Source organism: Ailuropoda melanoleuca, chromosome 14 (assembly GCF_002007445.2).
Source record: "Ailuropoda melanoleuca isolate Jingjing chromosome 14, ASM200744v2, whole genome shotgun sequence".
Classification (NCBI taxonomy): Eukaryota; Metazoa; Chordata; class Mammalia; order Carnivora; family Ursidae; genus Ailuropoda; species Ailuropoda melanoleuca.
The window spans coordinates 41,033,310-41,049,741 of record NC_048231.1 but is presented as its reverse complement, the minus strand read 5'-3'; the positions used below and the strand labels follow the sequence as shown (position 1 = coordinate 41,049,741).

Sequence of the window (16,432 nt, the reverse complement as noted above, 5' to 3'; positions counted from 1 at the left end):
TCTCTTGCCTTTGGAGATGTGTCATGAAAAAGGTTGCTTTGGCCGATGTTGTAAAGGTTGCTGCCTATGTTGTCCTTCAGGATTTTGATGGATTCCTGTCTCACATCGAGGTCTTTCATCCGTTTGGAGTTTATTTTTGTGTATGGTGAGGAGGGGCTGCCAGGTAGGCGGGGCTGTTCCTATAGGCCTGGCTGTTCTGATAGGCCTGGCTGTTCTTTTTATTTTATTTTTTTTTAAAGATTTTATTTATTTATTTGACAGAGAGAGAGAGACAGCCAGCGAGAGAGGGAACACAGGCAGGGGGAGTGGGAGAGGGAGAAGCAGGCTCCCAGCAGAAGAGCCTGATGTGGGGCTCAATCCAGGACTCCAGGATCACACCCTGAGCCGAAGGCAGACGCTTAGCATCTGAGCCACCCAGGCGCCCCAGGCCTAGCTGTTCCTATAGGCCTGGCTGTTCTGATAGGCTGGGCTGTTCTGGTAGAAAAGGAAGTGCCTATTCTGGTAGGAGGGGCTGCCAGGTAGGGCAGGAAGCATGCATTGTTGGGGAGGGGTCCGTTCACTGCTGAACGGTCACTGAGTGCACAGCTTTCCTCCCAACACCCTCATCCAGGGGAGTTTGGTGCCAGGCAGAGGAGATGAAGCTGAGTGAGGCGTGTTCCTGGACTTCAGAGACTGAGTGGGGGTTCTTGCAGGTGGATGTGGAGAGGGGTGAGGCATGGGGCATCCTAGGAGGAGGCGATAGGTGAGCTAACTGCAGAAGTGAGGTCCAGGGGCTGAGGGCGTGGCTCTGTGCTAGGTGGAAAGGAAACTAGGCACCAGGTCCTGGGTCTGCAGTGCCAGGGCAGGGAGCTTGGATTCTGGTCCTGGCACCAAGTGGGCATGCTCCGATAAATGCTGGAGGGCTTGCGGTTGTTCCCTGGCCAGAAAAAGCTGATGCAGTGTCTGAGGAATGCTGTGGGGGGATCCAGCCTGTGAATTTGCGGGAGCCCACCCCAACTGCTGTGGGGGGACAGCTCCTCTCCCTGCCCTGCCCTTGTGTGAGCTTCGTTCCCCGCTCTCCAGGTGCATCTCTGGGGACCCTGTTTGCTGGGATGCAGGCGTGTCAGGATTTGTTAGTGGTCAGTAAGGCCTGTTTCCCAAAATCTGCATCTGTGTCCAAGCAGTTGTCACTGGCGAGGGGTGCCCAGGTGGGGCTGGCTGCCTCCAGCACTGAGCAGGGCTTGCTAGCATCTTGGTCCATTTCTGGACTCCATACCGGCCTCTTAGGGCTCACGTTGGCCAGTGGTGAGTCTGAGGACTCGTCCTATGGAGAGGAGCCCTCTAGGGGGCTGGACATCTGGTGGGTCCGCAGGTTCTTTGCTGAGATGAGCTGAAACTGCTGGAGACAACTTCACGAAAATTTAGTGGAAAATGCTTCAGCCCTAATTTGTGCCAATTAGACTAGAAAGGCGTGAGCTGAGTCTGGTGACAAACAGCCCCCAATGAGAATCCGTTCTGATTAAATTGTTTCTCCTTCAGCTGTTTGGTAACGGCAGCTAAAGGTCAGTTTGCTCCAGCGGCTGGAGGAGGCTGTGTTATGGACGGGCTCTCCGTGGAGCTGGGCGGGCCAGGGTGCCTGGGGTGAGGGTGGCCAGAGTCCCCAAAAGCCCTGCACTGCTTGGGGGGCAGAGAGCTGGCCACCACATGCCAGGAAGGGACGGTTGTGTGAGGAAGGGGGCGAGGCGGGTCCCACCTTTCCCTGGGGCAGGTGGCTGAGTGCACCTGGAGATGGAGGATGGGTCTGGGTGGCCTCCTGACCCTGCCTCTGCCCTCTGTGCAGTTTGGCCTCTGGGCCTCGTGGCTGGCCTGGCTGGCCATCACCATCCTGGCTTTCCTGAAAGTCTACCGCAACTACCGCCAGGAGGACCTGCTGGACAGCCTGGTCCATGAGAAGGAGCTGCTGCTGGCCAGACCGGCCCCCCGCGCCTCCTTCCAAGAGGAGAAGAGCGCTGTCATCTAGGTGTGGGCAGGGGAGCCCGGCCCCCGGACGCCCCCCACCCTGCTCGGGGCTCGTGGCCCCACCCAGGGGAGCGGCTGGGGGCTCTGCCCGGCCCCGCCTGCACCTCACCTTGCATGTCTCCCCTCGGCACTGTGAGACGTGAGTGACCCCGCTCACCCAAGCACCCCATTCCCACCTGGAGCGTGGCAATTGACTGGGGTGGGCGCTGGCCTTCAGACGGACGCACAGAGGTTGCAGGGCCTCGTCTGGACCTCGTGCACACGTAGCACGCCTGTCCCGGGGGCACTGGCCGGGAGAGCCTGGGCGGGGGCATCCACACTCTCGGACGCCTCTGGCCATAGGGCTTGCAGGTCCTGCCTCGGCCAGACGCCGTCTCCACACCTGCTTGCCCAGATGTGATTCTGTGCCTGATCCTGTGGCAGCAGCCCGTGTCCCCAGAGTGACCCCGACCCATGATGGCCACTTGTCACTCTCGTCCCTTGCTTTTGAGCAGTGTGTGGGACCTGGGAGCAGGGGGCCGACAGCAGGAGGGAGCTGCCCTGCCGCATGTTCCCCACCCTCTGGCCCTGTGCTTCCCCCATCCCTGCCGCAGGGCTGAGTTCCCTGTGCTTCTGCTCTGTGGCCCCCGGTGGCCAGGCGGGTCTCAGCGTTGAAAGCACAGGGACAGTGGTGTTGCCCGCAGTCAGGTGGTGGCTGTGTGGTTGTCCTGGCAAGCGGTGTGGTGTCAGAGCTGGGAGTCGCGCCTGGTGCCACGGGACTGGCTGGGGTGCCCCGGGTGGCCCCAACGTGCGTCTCATAGTGTGGGGAGGTGGGGGAGGTGGGGACATGGGCTGGAGGGGGCCCCACCTCCTAGGGAGGGAGGGACAGGGAAGGTGCCACTGCGGGTGTCTGCATGTGCGTGTGAGTGCATGTGAGTGTGAAAGTGTATGTGTGATATGAGGGTGTGCACACTCGTGTAAGTCTGCATGGGAAGGGTGTGTGAGCATGTGAATGAGTTAGCTGCTCATGTGAGTGTGCAGCTGTGTGGGAGCATGCGCACAAGTGTGAGTATGAGTGTGCACAAGAATGCGAGTGTGAATGTGTGCGTGCACCGGAAGGTGAGAGCAGAGATCAGAGCGGGTGAGGACACAGCAGCTCCTCAGTACCTTCACCCCCTGGGAGGCCCCCAGCGCCCCTGGCACCCCAGTGGAGGGGCTGCCTTCCCGTTTGATGGTGTCGGAAGCGCTGAGGGCCCCAGAGGGCACGACCCCACCCACACAGGCAGGAGAGGGGCTGGGGGAGGGGCGCTGGGCCCCCGAGCTCAGGGAGAGCCACCTGCGGCTGCTCGGCTGTGGGTCCCCGTCCTCACGGCTCGCCAGCTTCCGCCTCTGCACACAGTCCTCCGAGTCCTTGCCCTAGGCTCAGTGAGCCCTTCTCATTCCCGGACTGACCCTCCAGCTGCCCCCACCCTCCAGGGGAGGAGAGGCCTGGCTCCCCACGTCCTCGCCTCGCGGCCAGAGGCTGGTCTGGTCTCCCACGTGGGGCACAGGGTCTCCAGAGGCCGTGGATCTGGGCGTGGATTGAGGTGCCGATAGGGCGGGCCGCTTAGGCCAGGGAAGGGGGGCCGCAGGTCGCCTGTACAGAGGCCACTCAGCTGGGGGCTGTCAGCGGAGATCGGGGCCAGGTGGATGGGGCTCCGGGCATCTCGGAGGCTCTCTGGCCCCAGGACCTGGCTGAGAGCGCCAGGCGCGGGGGGGGGGGTCCTTGGACGAGTCGTGTCGGCAGAACTGAGGTGCCCGGCACATCTGGTCTCACCCCAGCCCTCGCGCACGAGCTGTGGGGAACCTGTCCAGCCCCGGAGAGCTCGGTCTGTTCGCAGGAAGCAGCCAGGCCGCGGGAGGAAGGAGCAGGGTCAGGACGTGGACTCGCGCCTGAGAGTCCGTGGCAGGCTTGGGTGTGCCCTCGGCAGCCACCACTCAGGGGCTGCTCAGAGCGGTGTGGGGCTCCTCGCTCAGGCCGGCAGAGGCATGCAACCGCGCTCACCTGTCAGTGTCACCTGCAGGGCGGGGTGGTCGCTGGCACGGTCTGTCTCAGGCCGGCGGCACCTGGCACCTGCAGACATCCGTGCCCGGGGCCTTCCCAGGAAGGGACAGCTGGGCCCTGCGCTGGCTGTTGGGACTGAGCTGTGAGCCCTGCAGTGGGTGGGGGTCGGGGGGACCCCGGGGCAGGACGGGAAGGGCAGGGGCCGGCCCAGGCTTCCTGAGATGGGGCCACAGCATCGCTTCTGCGGTGGTCCCTTGCTTCTCCCAGCTGCTGTTGGATGACACATCTTTGTTTTAACTCTAGTTCTGACGGAATTGAAAGTAATGATTCTTCCGCTTAAGTGTATCTATCTCTCAAAGTCAAAATAAACAGAGGTCCTGAGCTTTGGGTGTGGACTCTGGGCCGCCGTCCCTGCCCCGCCCTCCTCTGCCTTCCGCTTCCCGGCTTCGTCCCTGCTGAGATGTAAAGGCCTGCCCGTGTTTGTCGCTGTAGCTTCAGAACTGACCGGGATCCGGGCCGGGCCTTCCCGTGGCGGTGCCCTCACGTGTGCGCATGTTCCGGGGGCTCCGTTCCCGCCGCGGCCCCCTGGCGCGAGGATGGACGTGTCGGGTCGTGGCGCACCTGCCGAGCAGCATCTTGCCTGAAGCCAAGGCTCGTGTCTGCGGACCCTCCAGAGCCGGGAGTCTTTGCAGAGACCGGCCCTTGGCTGAGAGCCCTGGGGCAGGGCTTCCCCAAGACGGGGCCAGGGCTGGACGGGGCTGAGCCCGAGGCCTGCGCCTGCACCACGGGTTCGGGCACATGACCCAACCTCTCCGAGCCTCAGTTTCCCCGTCGAATATGGGACAGTAACCTGCCTGTCCTCTTCAGGGGGTGGGGGTGAGATGAGGTGGGGTCCCCGGGGAGGGCTGGGCGGATGCCGGAGGTGGCGGTCACCACCCTGGTCACGCTAGAACCAGCTGGAGGGTCCTCGAGGGCCGGGGCCTGGACCCTCCCATCAGGGCCCCCTGGAGGCTGCAGCTCCTGGTGACAGGCCCCCTCCTCTCCACTGGGCTCCCCGCTTGGGGTTTCCCAAACCCCGAACCCTGGAAAGCACCACCCCAGCCACTGAGGCCCAGAAGGGAAGGCTCCCCTGTGACCCCGCCTCTGCTTTAGCTGAGAAAATTGGTCCCTATATCCGTCCCTTGGGTAAAACCCCCCAGACTAATAAAAAGGGTGGCAGTGTGTTTTAATAGAAAATCAGTGTGACCCCACTTCGGTAGTGGGGACGGGTGTGCAGGGTATAACCCCGGGAGGGGGCAGCACAGCCCTGGCCATCCCGCAGGCATTTGTCTGCAGATGGCTGGGGGAGATGGCGTCTTCCTGGCAGTCCCTCCTGGTGTCTGCCCATGGGCCTCCCTGCTTTGTTCAGGCGTCCCCCTCCATGCAGGGTCCGGGGGGCTCCTGCAGTTTGTCGCCACATCTCCGCATGGCCTTGCCACGCCAGCGGTGGCACGCTGTCTGCACACAGTCGTGGGACGCAGAGGCCCTGCAGCTGGTGTGCGGTGCAGCCTGGGGTCCAGGCACAGACAGCTGCGCTCTGAAGGTGGCGGGGTCCGGGTGGAGCGAGCTCCCTCTCAGCCCCTCCCAGGTGGACATCTGGGAAGGGCAACACATATTTCCCCCCGGGGACACAGGAGGGTCCCTGAGGCCTTGGGGTCCCAGGGAGCAGTCAGACTTGGGCTCAGAGGTTAGTGCCCCAACACCACCAACAAGGGGAGATGCCAGGCCCCCTGCCCTGTGTGCAGTTTCAGAAGGGAGGGCCCCACCCTGACAGCCAGACCGCCTGTTTCAACGGGGTTTCGAGGTCCAGGCCCCGCAAGCCCAAAGCAGCAAAGGCCAGTGTCACCTCCGAGGGACCCCACAGATACACGGCCTGTCCCTGTCTTCAAGGGGCTCCGCGTGGCCACATCCAGGCCTGGCCCAAGGGTATGGAGGGTTCCCATGGGGGTGAGGGAGGGTCTGGGGGTCTCTCGGGGGGCCGAAGTGTGTGTGGAATTCTCTTTCTAATAAAACCTCACAGTGGACCCCGACAGATGCAGCAAGAGGGGCCCTGATTGGAGGGGGCGGGGCCACATGCTGCTGCAGAGTGGGCTGGAAGCCCTCCGACCTGACCTGGTTCTCCCGCCTCCTGCCCTGCACAGGGTAGAGGGGAGCGTCCAGCCGCCATCAGAGCTGTAGGAGGCAGCGCCAGCAGGTGAGGGCCGTGTGCCTGAGGCGCAGGGCGAGGACCAGGAGCCGGGCCCGGAGGTCCTCAAGGGCCAGCGCCACGGGCTTGGCTCGACCACAGTACAGACCCAGCACCAGCACCAGCAGGACACACACGGACAGCCGCAGGAGCAGGGAGCTGCCTCGGGGCCTGGGCCGGCGGGGCGCTGGGGGCGGAGGGGGACCCGGATGAGCCCCTGCCTGCAGGCCCCACCCCACAGTGAGGACTGGTGGGGCTCCCTCCTCCCTCCCCCCAGGGCAAGGCTCACTCCGATGGTGGGCCCCTTCAGGGTGGGTCCCTGGGGTGCCTTGCATGGTCCCCATGGGGCATGGGGCACCCCCACTCCTGCCCAGGGCCTCTGCCAGTGTTGGGTGGCTTCCTTGCGAAAGAGCCTCCCATTGGCTGTGCCCGGCACCCGCCCTCGTGGAAGGAGTAAGGGGGAGTGACCGCAGAGGGGCACGATGTCAGGGACCCTGGCTGAGAGAGTGGCCTTGCCAGGGCGGGGGGCCCTGCTGCAGCCCCTGGGGGTGTGTGTGGCGAGGGTGGCCTGGGCATGGCGTGTGGGGCTGGGGGCGAAGGTTCGGACTCACCCCTGGTGGTGGTTGTGGTGGGCTCCCTGCTGGCAATATCTGGGAAGGAGAATGGAGAGGGGGTTTGGGCACGGAGGGCCCCCCGCCTGGGGTGCATGCTGCCTCCTTGCCCAGCACCCTCAGGACCTCACATTGCACGGCCACCCCGTGAAGCACCCCGAGATGGGCCGAGTCAGATACAGCCACCCCACTTTACAGGTGGGAGGTCCATGCCTCACGGCTTCAGGCTCAGGCAGCCAGAACGGGGAGGCTGGGTACTGCCCTCAGAGCCTGTGGGAGCATGATGACCCAACCCGACCCGACCGCGATGGCTTGGGGGAGGAGCCTGCAGGGGTCCCGGGGAGGGGCCATAGGGGCTGGCCCTGGGAGAGGGCTGGGCAGGACCCTTGCTCCTGTCCATCCCCCACAGTGCACTGGGGGGCCCCAGGCCGCCCCCCGACCACCTGGGCCCCAGTCCCCCCCCGCAAGCCGAGTCTCTGCCTCCAGGGCTGCTGGGAAGTTCCTGGGGGGGTGCAGAGCCGTGTGTGTGGGGGCGAGCGCTGAGCCCAGGAGGGATGGGCGGGAAGAGCAGGTGTCAGGAGCCCTGTGAGCAGCACGGGCCGTCGGGAGCGGAGTTGAGGCCTGGACTGGACGTTTAGGGCCGGCCGTCCAGAGAGACACTAACAGGTGCTAGGCATGAGTTTTACCCGTCACCCAGCAGGTCTCAGGAAGTACCTTGCTTGGGGGCTGTGGTGGGCAAGATCTAAGACGTCCCGGTGATTCCTACCCCTCTAATGTCATCCTCCCCTGAGTGGGGGCTTGTGACTTGCTTCTACCCAACAGAATAAGGCAAAGCGGAAGGGATTCTGCAGCTGACAGGCAAACCCCAATCAGTTGACTTTGAGCCCATCAAAAGGGAGATTATCTTGGGTGGGCCTGGCCTCATCAGGCAAGCTGTTTAAACCAGAGGGTCTGACAGTCCGAGGGGATCTGCTGCTGGCCTTGGAGGGGCACCGCTGTGGTTTCTACAGGAAATGAAGTCTATAGACAGCTCTGTGAGCTTGGAAGAGGGCCCCAGACCTCAGCTGGCAGGCGGTCCCGGCCCACACCTGGATGGCAGCCTTGGGAGACCTGAGCCAAGGACCACCTACACCGTGCCTGGACCCCTGACCCACGAGGTCACTGCAGTAATAAACGTGGGCTGCTCGAAGCTTCTAAGTCTGTGGTAATTTGTTACATGGCATAGCTAGCTGATACAGGGGCTGGTCCCATGGGTAGGGCTGGAGCAGGAGTGAAGGGGTCAGGGGAGGAGAGGGCGGGTGGCGGGGAGGGGCCCTGGGGCAGGCGGACCCCAGGACCTGTGGCCGGGGCCGGGAGAATGTGGGAGGTGGGCAGTGAAGCAGGCAGGTGTGGGGCAGCGGGAGGAGCCGAGGGGCAGAGGGAGGCTCGCAGGGCTGGAGGGACGTGTGGGTGCATGCTGGGGCGCTGCCCACTGGCTTTCCCTCCAGGACAGTCGCGATTTGGGCAGCTCTGATTTGTTTTTTTTCCTGCCAGTTACTGTTTTGTTGACCGTTACTCTGTGTCCAGCCTGAGCCGTGGGCCAGGGTTTTATTGGGGTTCTGTCTGGAGACAGGACAGGTGGCTGCGGTCCCTCCAGATGGCCCTCTGTGAGGTCCTGAGACATGCGCCCCCCCACCCCCCAACCTGGCCCGGCGCCTGCTTGCCACACTCTGTTCTTACAGTGGACGGCCACCTCCAGGGGCTCCCGGAACCGCACACGCCTCGAGGTCTTCTGTGGTTCGGCCCCGTGGCCGCCGTGCTCCGGCCGGCTCCGCCTCAGGATGGAGGGGCGGCACCTCCTGTCGCCCTCCTGGGGTGGGGGTGGGAGGCAGAGGGAAGCCGGCAGAAGTGAACCCCCGGGGGGCTGGGGACAAGGTGCCCCGGCCAGGCTCCCTGCGGCCTCGGCCATCACAATCGGAGGGCCGTGTTCATGGCCACACAGATCCGAGGCTCCTGCCCAGGCTGTGCCCCCACCAACCCCGATGGCGTCCGTGATAATAATGACGATGGCCCTAATGGTGGCCGTCTTCCTGTCCGAGCTGTCCGCACAGAACCTCACTGAATCCTGGAACGCTGGGCCCCCAGGTCTCCTCTGTGCCTGGGAGCCGGGAAGGAGGCTGGGCCCCGAGTCAGGCCTGTCCGAGGTCAGGGCCTGGCTTGTGTCACACAGCGGGTCTCTGTCTCTCACCCCTGGACACGGTGAGGGATCTGGGGAGGGACAGAGCCTGGGCACAGGTGCCCGCCCGGTGCTACCCTTCCGCCCACACTGAGTTTGGAATGTGGAGTTGCTGGACTGCTCTGAGCCTCAGTGTTTCCACGTATGAAATGGGGACAGCAGGCTGCTCTGAGCTGAGTACACCCATTTTGAATGGATACTGGCTGGGAGGCCCTGGCCACACAGAACCTGCTGCTGGCCTTCTGGGGGACATGAGACCCACCTAGTCCTGGGGTTGGGTGCCCAGTGTGGCTGGGACGCCTGTGTCTGTGGCCTGCCACCGGCCTGGCAGTGAGAACAGAGGCGAGGTGGGGGCTCAGGTCTGAAGTTGGTCCCCACTTTGCCCTGGCCTGGCCTTCCTCTCTCCACCGTCCCTCACTCGCACACCCTCCTCCCTGGGCTGCAAGGTGACCTTGCTAGGGAAGCATCCAGACTTGTTGCCGCCTTGCTCCAGAGCCGCGCATGGCTCCTGCTTCCTCTGCCTGGCCTGTGCTCTCTCCTGGCCCACCCTCCCTGCCCTTGCATGCTGTGCCCCTGGCCTCAGCCCTGGCCTTGCACCTTTGGGCATGCCGTGTGCCCCCTAGGGGCCTCCAACCCTCTCTGCCAGACCAAACCTTTAAAGAGCCATCAACCCCCAAATCTCCACCCTGGTAATTAACTCTTCCGGGGTTCCTGGGGCTGGGACTGCTCAGGGCAAGGACAGGGACCATGCCTCCTGCCTCTGCTCCCCCTTCCCTGTCCCCAGCGGAGGCCCAGGTGGCCCACCCTGATGCACTTGGCCTTGAGACCCTGGGTTCAGGGCTTATCCAGGACCCAGCCTTACCCTCTCCACGCTGGGTATCAGCGAGCTTGGAGTGGCCCTTTCATTCTTCCTGGTGTGATGTCGCGTCTCCGGCTGGGAGTCCGGGCTCAAGGCTCGCCCTGCAGTCCTCATTTATTGGAACATGGTCCTAGAGAAGCAGAGACATTATTGCATGAACAGCACTGGTAGGAGTAGATGGAGGGGAATTCTCCTGCCGCCCTGCCCAGGAGCAGACGCGGCTTTCCTTCTAGTGCTCCCAGCACGGTGCTCCCTGCTCCCTCCCCAGCGGCCAGCGTCCCCCATTGCCAGCTCTTGTGGCTGTGCCACATTCCACGGGGCTGCCCTTTGTAACCAGCCTCGGTACTGGGTGCTCAGGGAGTATGTGTTCTGTTACATCACCTGCAGTGTTTGAGGTCATGTCGGGGAGACTCCGGGGTGTGAGGGAAGGGGTCCAGGGCGGGGCATTGTTTGGGGCTGGGAAGGCTGCTCCAGAGGGCCTCGCGCTCCACGAGGGGCTGGAGCTGGTGGGGCCCGCCCAGACTCTTTTGTCTCTGTCTCTCGTCTCTCCTTCCGGCCCTGTCCCAGGTTTAACTTGCTTACTTATTAGGTGTAAGGTGGCGCCCCCCCGCCACGTCCACCTGTGATTGCCAAGCACCCGTCCTTCCTGACTGCGGCCCCTCTTGGTGGATTCTCTTTCACCTTTGAAGGGTTCCTGACTGTGGAGACCTCCCCCGGTCCTGCTGTGGGCACAGACCGCACCAGGCACCCATGCAGGCGGAGCTGAGCATTGAGCATGAGTCCTTCGAGGGCCCTGGGTGGGGGCGATGGGCCCACCCTCTTCAGTGTACATGTGGGGAAATCGAGGCCGGGCTTCCCCAGCCACGCAGACACCAGGGGCGTCTCTTCCCCTCCCCCTGGATAACGAGATGAGTTGGGGGCGGCACGGGCGCCACCAGCCCCACCTTATCCTCAGCCCCAGGCTCCTCTGGGTCTCCCTGGTCTGGGGTCCTTGGTGGACATCCCTACGCCCCCTGTACATGGCGAACGTTTGGGCTTTGTGAGCAGCGTCCCTGGCTTCTGTCCTCTAAGGATGTCCACCCCGTGCCCAGGGCTGAGAAGGGGGCTGATGGTGAGGGTCCCACACTGTCTCCTACATGGTGCCATCAGGATGCCCCCAGGGGCAGGCGGCCTCGAGGGGTGAGCAGGGCCCCCCTACAGTCTTCCTGGGGAGATGCCAGGGTGGCTGTGCCCCTCGCCCCCGCAGGCGTCAGTGTCCCAGCCGTGCAGAGCCCGGTAATGATGTCTGGATTCCGCAGCCGGGTGGCTTCAATTACTTCTAAGGGAGCAGTTTTCTCCTTCTCAGCGTCAGGTTTTTATTGCAAATAGAGTCGGGGAAGGAGCTCGGGCCCAGGGAAGGGGACACGGCGGGGAGGGTGGCTTCTATTAAGAACTTGCTGACCTCTCAGGTGAGGAAACAGGCCTGGAGAGGTTTGCAGGGCAGCACCCAGCTGGGAGCCTGCAGCACCTCGCCCTCCCCCCGGGACTGGGGACAGCACCGTGTGTGCGTGCCTCGCGTGTGTGTGAGCATGAGTGTGTGTGAGTGTGTGTGAGCATGAGTGTGTGCGTGTGAGCATGAGTGCGAGCATGAGTGTGTGAGGATGAGTGTGTGCGTGTGAGCACGAGTGTGTGCATGTGTGTGAGCACGAGTGTGTACGTGAGTGTGAGCATGAGTGTGTGAGGATGAGTGTGTGCGTGTGAGCACGAGTGTGTGCATGTGTGTGAGCATGAGTGTGTGTGTGACCATGAGTGTGTGCATGAGTGTGAGCGAGTGTGAGCATGAGTGTGTGCGTGTGAGCATGAGTGTACGTGTGAGCGAGTGTGTGCGTGTGTGAGCATGACTGTGTGCACGTGAGCTTGTGTGAGCATGTGTGTGTGCATGCGAGCATATGTGCGTGTGTGAGAGAGCATGAGTGTGTGCATGTGTGTGAGCATGAGTGTGTGCGTGTGAGCATATGTGTGAGCATGAGTGTGTGCATGCGTGTGAGTGGGTATGAACATGAGTGTGTGTGTGAATGTATGTGAGCATGAATGTGTACGTGCGTATGAGCATAAGTGTGTGCACGTGTGTGCAGTGCGTGTGCGTGTGCCTGTGTCCATATGCATATATGTGTGAGCATGTCTGTGTGTGCTTGTGTGTATATGTGAGGGCACCTTAGTGTGTGTGCGTGCGTGTGCACACATATAGGAGTGTGCATGTCTATTTGTACACAGGTGCAGGAGTGTGCTCATGTACGTGGACACATGTGAGTGTAGTGTGGGGTGTGTATTGCACAAGCATGTGGGTGTGTGCCGTGTGCATGAGTGTGTCTGAGTGTGAATGTGCCTGTGTGCATATGTGTGTGTGCAGTGTGTTTGTGTGTGTCTCCATGGCTCTGCTGCAGCCCAGTGGGTCCCACCAGCTTCATCGCGGGCCCCGTGTGACCATGTGTGACCTTGGACAGGCCTCCTACGCTCTCTGTGCCCCAGTCTACTCAGCTGAAAATAGGGACCACAATAGCAACTTCCTCCGTGGGCCCAGTGAGGGCAGCAGGGATAGAGTGGCTTTGCTCGGGCACAGAGCCTGGGGCCCATCTGGCCGCATAGGACGTTGTGCTCCCCCCAGGCGGCCCTTGGGAGCCCCGGGCCTTCCCTGGCCACGTGTCTTTGCCTGGGTCCCCGTCTGAGGCCGGGCAGTCTCCCCCCACCTCCCCTCTACCCACCGTCCCTGCCCGGCCAGCCTACCCCCATCTCTGCAGCCTTGCTCAGGCTCCAGCTTCCCCTTAAATGTCATTTCCTACGAGCGGAAGTGGGGGCCTTTGCCGGCCCCCAGGACTGGCTTGAGTCCCGGGCTCTGTCCTGCTATGGCTCAGTGTCCTTTCTCAACAGCATGATTGTCCCAGGCCTCAGTCTCCTGACCTGCGGTGCAGGAGGAGGCGAGGACTGGTCTTGGTACCGCCTCCCGGCTCCCCCACCGCCCCCCTCCAGCCGCTGGGCAGGCCGCCCACCCCTGGGAGAGGGGAGGCAGCAACAGCGTGTAACAGGAGTGCCCTCCACTCTGAGGCCGCTCGTGACAGATGGGTGATAAAGGGTGGAAAATAGCTCAGGCCTGGGGCCTGTGGAGTGTCACCACCTCCCCACCCATGGAGGACACGCCCCAGGGCAGGGCTTTGGACAACAGCCTCTCACCTCTGTTGAGGGGACACTTGCCTCCCCCTGGGGGTAGGGAACCTGGTCGCTGCAGCCTGAGCCTGCCCAGCTTTGTCTCTGGGTGGGGGCCCGCCTGGCTGGGCCTGCGGGGCAGAGGTGGGCCAAGGGCGCCTGGGGCTCAGGGCCTGCCCCGGGCCTTCCCCAGAGATCCTGCTCCAGGCCGGGTGGGTCAGGGGGCGGGGGCGGGGCGGAGCTCAGGCTCTCCTGGACTCCTTCGTAGGAGCACAGGTCTGGCCAAGGCCGTGCGTCCACGGGAGCCCTGACAGTCCATGGGGTCTGGCCCACGGAGGCTGAGCCTCTGCAGCCCAGCTCGGCAGCCCAGCCCCACTCCCCGCCAGCCCCGGCTCTGCACACCGCTCCCACCAGCCGCCAGGCAGGTGCGAGGCAGGCTGGGCCAGCTCCCGCCTGGCTCACCGCATCCGATAGCACCAAGCCCCAGGGGCGGGCCACCCGTCCTGCCATAGCTCTGTGATGCCACCCGGTAGGCTTCTCACCTCCTCCCGGGCCAGGCTGACCACACCTCTGTGCCCCGCTCGCCCCCCTGCCCACCGACCACTCACTGCCTGCTGGTACGTCCCCATCCTCACCAGGGGTCCCTCTGAGACCCCACCCAGTGCAGCCCTGAACGGGGAGGGAGACTTCCTGAGCTGTGACCAGGTGGCCGGCAGCCGGGTCAGCACCCACGCCTGCTCCCTGTCCCCCCTCACACCCTGCACCATGCCTGTTTGCCCACAGAACCCCGGGGCTCAGGGGATGGAGCCGCTTGCCAGGAGTCCTGTAGTCCTGGGGAAGCTGAGGGTCTCCTCCTGACCTGACCGGTCTGGAGCCTGAGCCCGAGAGCCACAGGCTGGTCTCGTCCTGCTCACCTGTCCTGGTGACCCCTCCTCCAGGGGCCCCCGGGCTGGTGCAGCTGGGAGAACCAGGTCAGGACCTCGCCCAGCAGAGGCTGGAGCTATAAGCCCCACTGTTCACACACCACATCGGTGCACAGCTGCCCCTCCCCCTGCCCCGTGCACACTCACATACACACTCACATCACCTCCCCCATATGAGCACATACCACACACAGACCCACGTGCACCGCCCCGGCCCCCCTGGGCTCCTGCAGGTGCCACAGCCCCGGGTGAACTTGCCCAGCTGCCTGGCCCCCAGTCCGCTGGCGGTCAGAGCCTTGAGCAGGGTGGGAACCGGAGCTGTCGCAGCTCACAGGCCAGCAGAGAAGTTTCCATTACAGCTGTGGGGCAGTGGCCTCTGGACAGTCTGGCTGTGGAGGAAGCTGTCACCACGGGGCTTGGTGGCCCTGTGTAGTGTTTGCCCTCCCCCTCCCCTGAGCAGCTCATCTGAATTAAGTGTGTGGGGGGGTTGGTGAGGCCACAAGATGCATGCTACCCCTTCTTCCAGCTGGAGAAGGGGACAGGAGGCCATGGACACTCCCATGCCGGCTTCCCCTCAGGAGGGTGGGGGGCAGAGTGAGGGCCAATGGGAAAGGGTCCCCAGGAAGGACTGGCTGCCCCCAGCCCAGCGCTCACAACCCAGAGCAAGCTGGCAGCTGCCCAGATAACACACATTTCTGACTTGAGCAAGAGGAGAACCCCTGGGGGCCACCCCCTGGCTGACCACCGCTCACTGGGCTTGCCCAGGCGCCTGCCTGGGGCTGGGGGCACGGGGACCAGGAGCTGTCCCGGCAGTCTCCAGAGACACTCCCCCACATCTCCGGATATGGGGCAACAGCAGGTCAGGGTGATGGCTGGGTATCTGCTGGGTGCAGGGGGGTGCCCTAGAATGGGGGATCTTGGCCTTGAGAGCCCCAGGTGGAAGGGAGCAAGTGGACTCTAGCCTAGACCCTGGCCCCAGGGGGACCCAGGTAGGTCACTCACCCCGAGTTCCAGGCCCCCTTGTAGAGTGGAGGTCTATGCCCACCATCCAGCACGCTGTGAAGATGGAGACAATGTGCTAACCGTCCTAGAGGGGCCTGCACACAGTAGGTGCCCAATAAATGCTGTGTTCTGAGTTGGAAGGGTGACCCATGTGCACGGTGGGCCAGAAGGGAGATTCCTTCTGATCAAGTCAGCTCAGAGAAGGGCATTCCCTGAAGGTAACCAAATGCTGTGGCCTGGGAGTGGACTCCACTCCCCGCTCAGCCTGGCTATGCCTGCGCAGACCCGCCCTCAGCAGGACCCCCCGGGCCTTTGAGGAAGGCTTGCTGGTGTCCGTGCCCGACCCTGTCGTCCTGGCCACGGCCCCTGCGAACTGACAAGACTCCTGGCTTCCGAAGGGACAGCGCTTGGCTCATTGCCAGGCGGATTTGTAGAGACTTGCACCCCAGCTTTGTGGTGGGAACTGGCCAAGTTCCCACCTCACCCATAGATGGCCGGGTCTCAGGCAGGGCCCTCGGGTCAGGCCAGACCGCTGAGGGAGGGCTCAGAGCGCCAGGGACCAGTGTCTCCGCGAGCGCACACCACCCCCGCTTTTCAGACAAAACGTGAGGTTCAGAGGGGCCTGGGTCTTCTGGGGTCACTGACGGCCCTGGTTTGCTTGGGAATGTGCCCATTTTAGCACTGAAAGCCCATGTCCCAGGTGAATGGGATGATAAGCCCCCCAGTCCTTGTCCAGGCCTGCAGTGCGCTCTGGCCGCCCACCCGCGGCAGGCTCTCTGCCTGCACCTCTGGCAGCTTCGTCCCACTTGGGACGTGAGCTTCTCCCTGTCGCCCTGAGCTGGGCCCTCACCTGGCTCCTCCGGGGCCGTGAAGCCAGGCTCTGCGGCGTCCTCCGGCGAGAGCGGCTCAGTGCAGTGCTGGCCCGACCTCGGGGTCCCCGGAGAGGCGGTCCTGGGCCTGTCCAGCCTCTTGCTGCTGGGGTCTGGAGCTGCTGCCGGTGGCCTGTGGGGCCCGTCTGTGGCCAGCCGGCGTCCCCGCCCCAGGCCCCTCGGCAGGGTGCAGAGCTTGGCCAGCTGGCAGAAGCTGAGCTATAATTACCTCTCCCCTTTGGCAGAAATAGCAGTGACCCTGCGGATAGGCCGCTGGCCCTGGTGCAGGAGAGGAGCTACTGGTTTCCCAGGCCCCGGACGCAGACAAGATGAGGGGTCAGTGCCCCCTCCCTGCCCTCCTGGCTTCCGGTTCCAGAGCTGTGCAGCCCTTGGAAAGCCCATGGATTGGAATCAGAGGCAGAGCGGGGGTGGGGAAGGCAGGGGGGGTGACGTAGGGGCTGTGGGAGGGGAGGGGAGTATAGAGTCCAGCCCCTGCTTGACCCTGCCCAGAGAGGAGCCCACCCTGCT

At 63.6% G+C, this 16,432-nt stretch overlaps 2 protein-coding genes across 4 annotated transcripts in view; one reads left to right on the top strand and one right to left on the bottom strand.

Annotated features, from left to right (window-relative positions):
• TMEM179 (transmembrane protein 179) overlaps positions 1 to 4,402 on the top strand; it is a gene marked incomplete at its 5' end in the record, with an annotated part of 5,390 nt that extends 988 nt beyond the window's left edge. Inside the window, one exon of the mRNA XM_034642901.1 lies at positions 1,820 to 4,402. Coding sequence (XP_034498792.1) covers positions 1,820 to 1,999 — 180 coding nt within the window. The remainder of the gene's footprint in view (positions 1 to 1,819) is intronic.
• A 128-nt stretch (positions 4,403 to 4,530) lies between these two features.
• C14H14orf180 (chromosome 14 C14orf180 homolog) lies at positions 4,531 to 16,167 on the bottom strand. Of its 3 annotated transcripts, XM_034642900.1 has the most exons (5): positions 15,886 to 16,167; positions 9,934 to 10,060; positions 8,576 to 8,705; positions 6,857 to 6,895; positions 4,531 to 6,432 (listed from the first exon to the last, which is right to left on the bottom strand). In XM_034642900.1, the coding sequence occupies exons 2-5, from the start codon at positions 10,042 to 10,044 to the stop codon at positions 6,227 to 6,229; spliced, it is 486 nt and encodes a 161-aa protein (XP_034498791.1). In that variant the 5' UTR covers positions 10,045 to 10,060; positions 15,886 to 16,167; the 3' UTR covers positions 4,531 to 6,226. The 3 variants fall into 3 exon arrangements, with proteins under 3 accessions (XP_034498791.1, XP_034498789.1, XP_034498790.1); XM_034642898.1 differs by lacking the exon at positions 4,531 to 6,432 and having other exon boundaries at positions 6,488 to 6,895; XM_034642899.1 differs by lacking the exons at positions 4,531 to 6,432; positions 15,886 to 16,167 and adding an exon at positions 14,219 to 14,378 and having other exon boundaries at positions 6,488 to 6,895.
• Between the last annotated feature and the right edge of the window lie 265 nt (positions 16,168 to 16,432).

Bases quoted from the DNA above. Each gene is read 5' to 3' on its own strand.
- C14H14orf180 (XM_034642898.1), bottom strand. From the start codon at position 10,044: ATGAGGACTGCAGGGCGAGCCTTGAGCCCGGACTCCCAGCCGGAGACG. The intron at 8,706-9,933 runs GTAAGGCTGGGT...CCCCCACCCCAG, and splicing joins TGATACCCAGCGTGGAGAGG to GAGGGCGACAGGAGGTGCCG. The intron at 6,896-8,575 runs GTAAGAACAGAG...TCTCCTTCCCAG, and splicing joins CCTGGAGGTGGCCGTCCACT to ATATTGCCAGCAGGGAGCCC.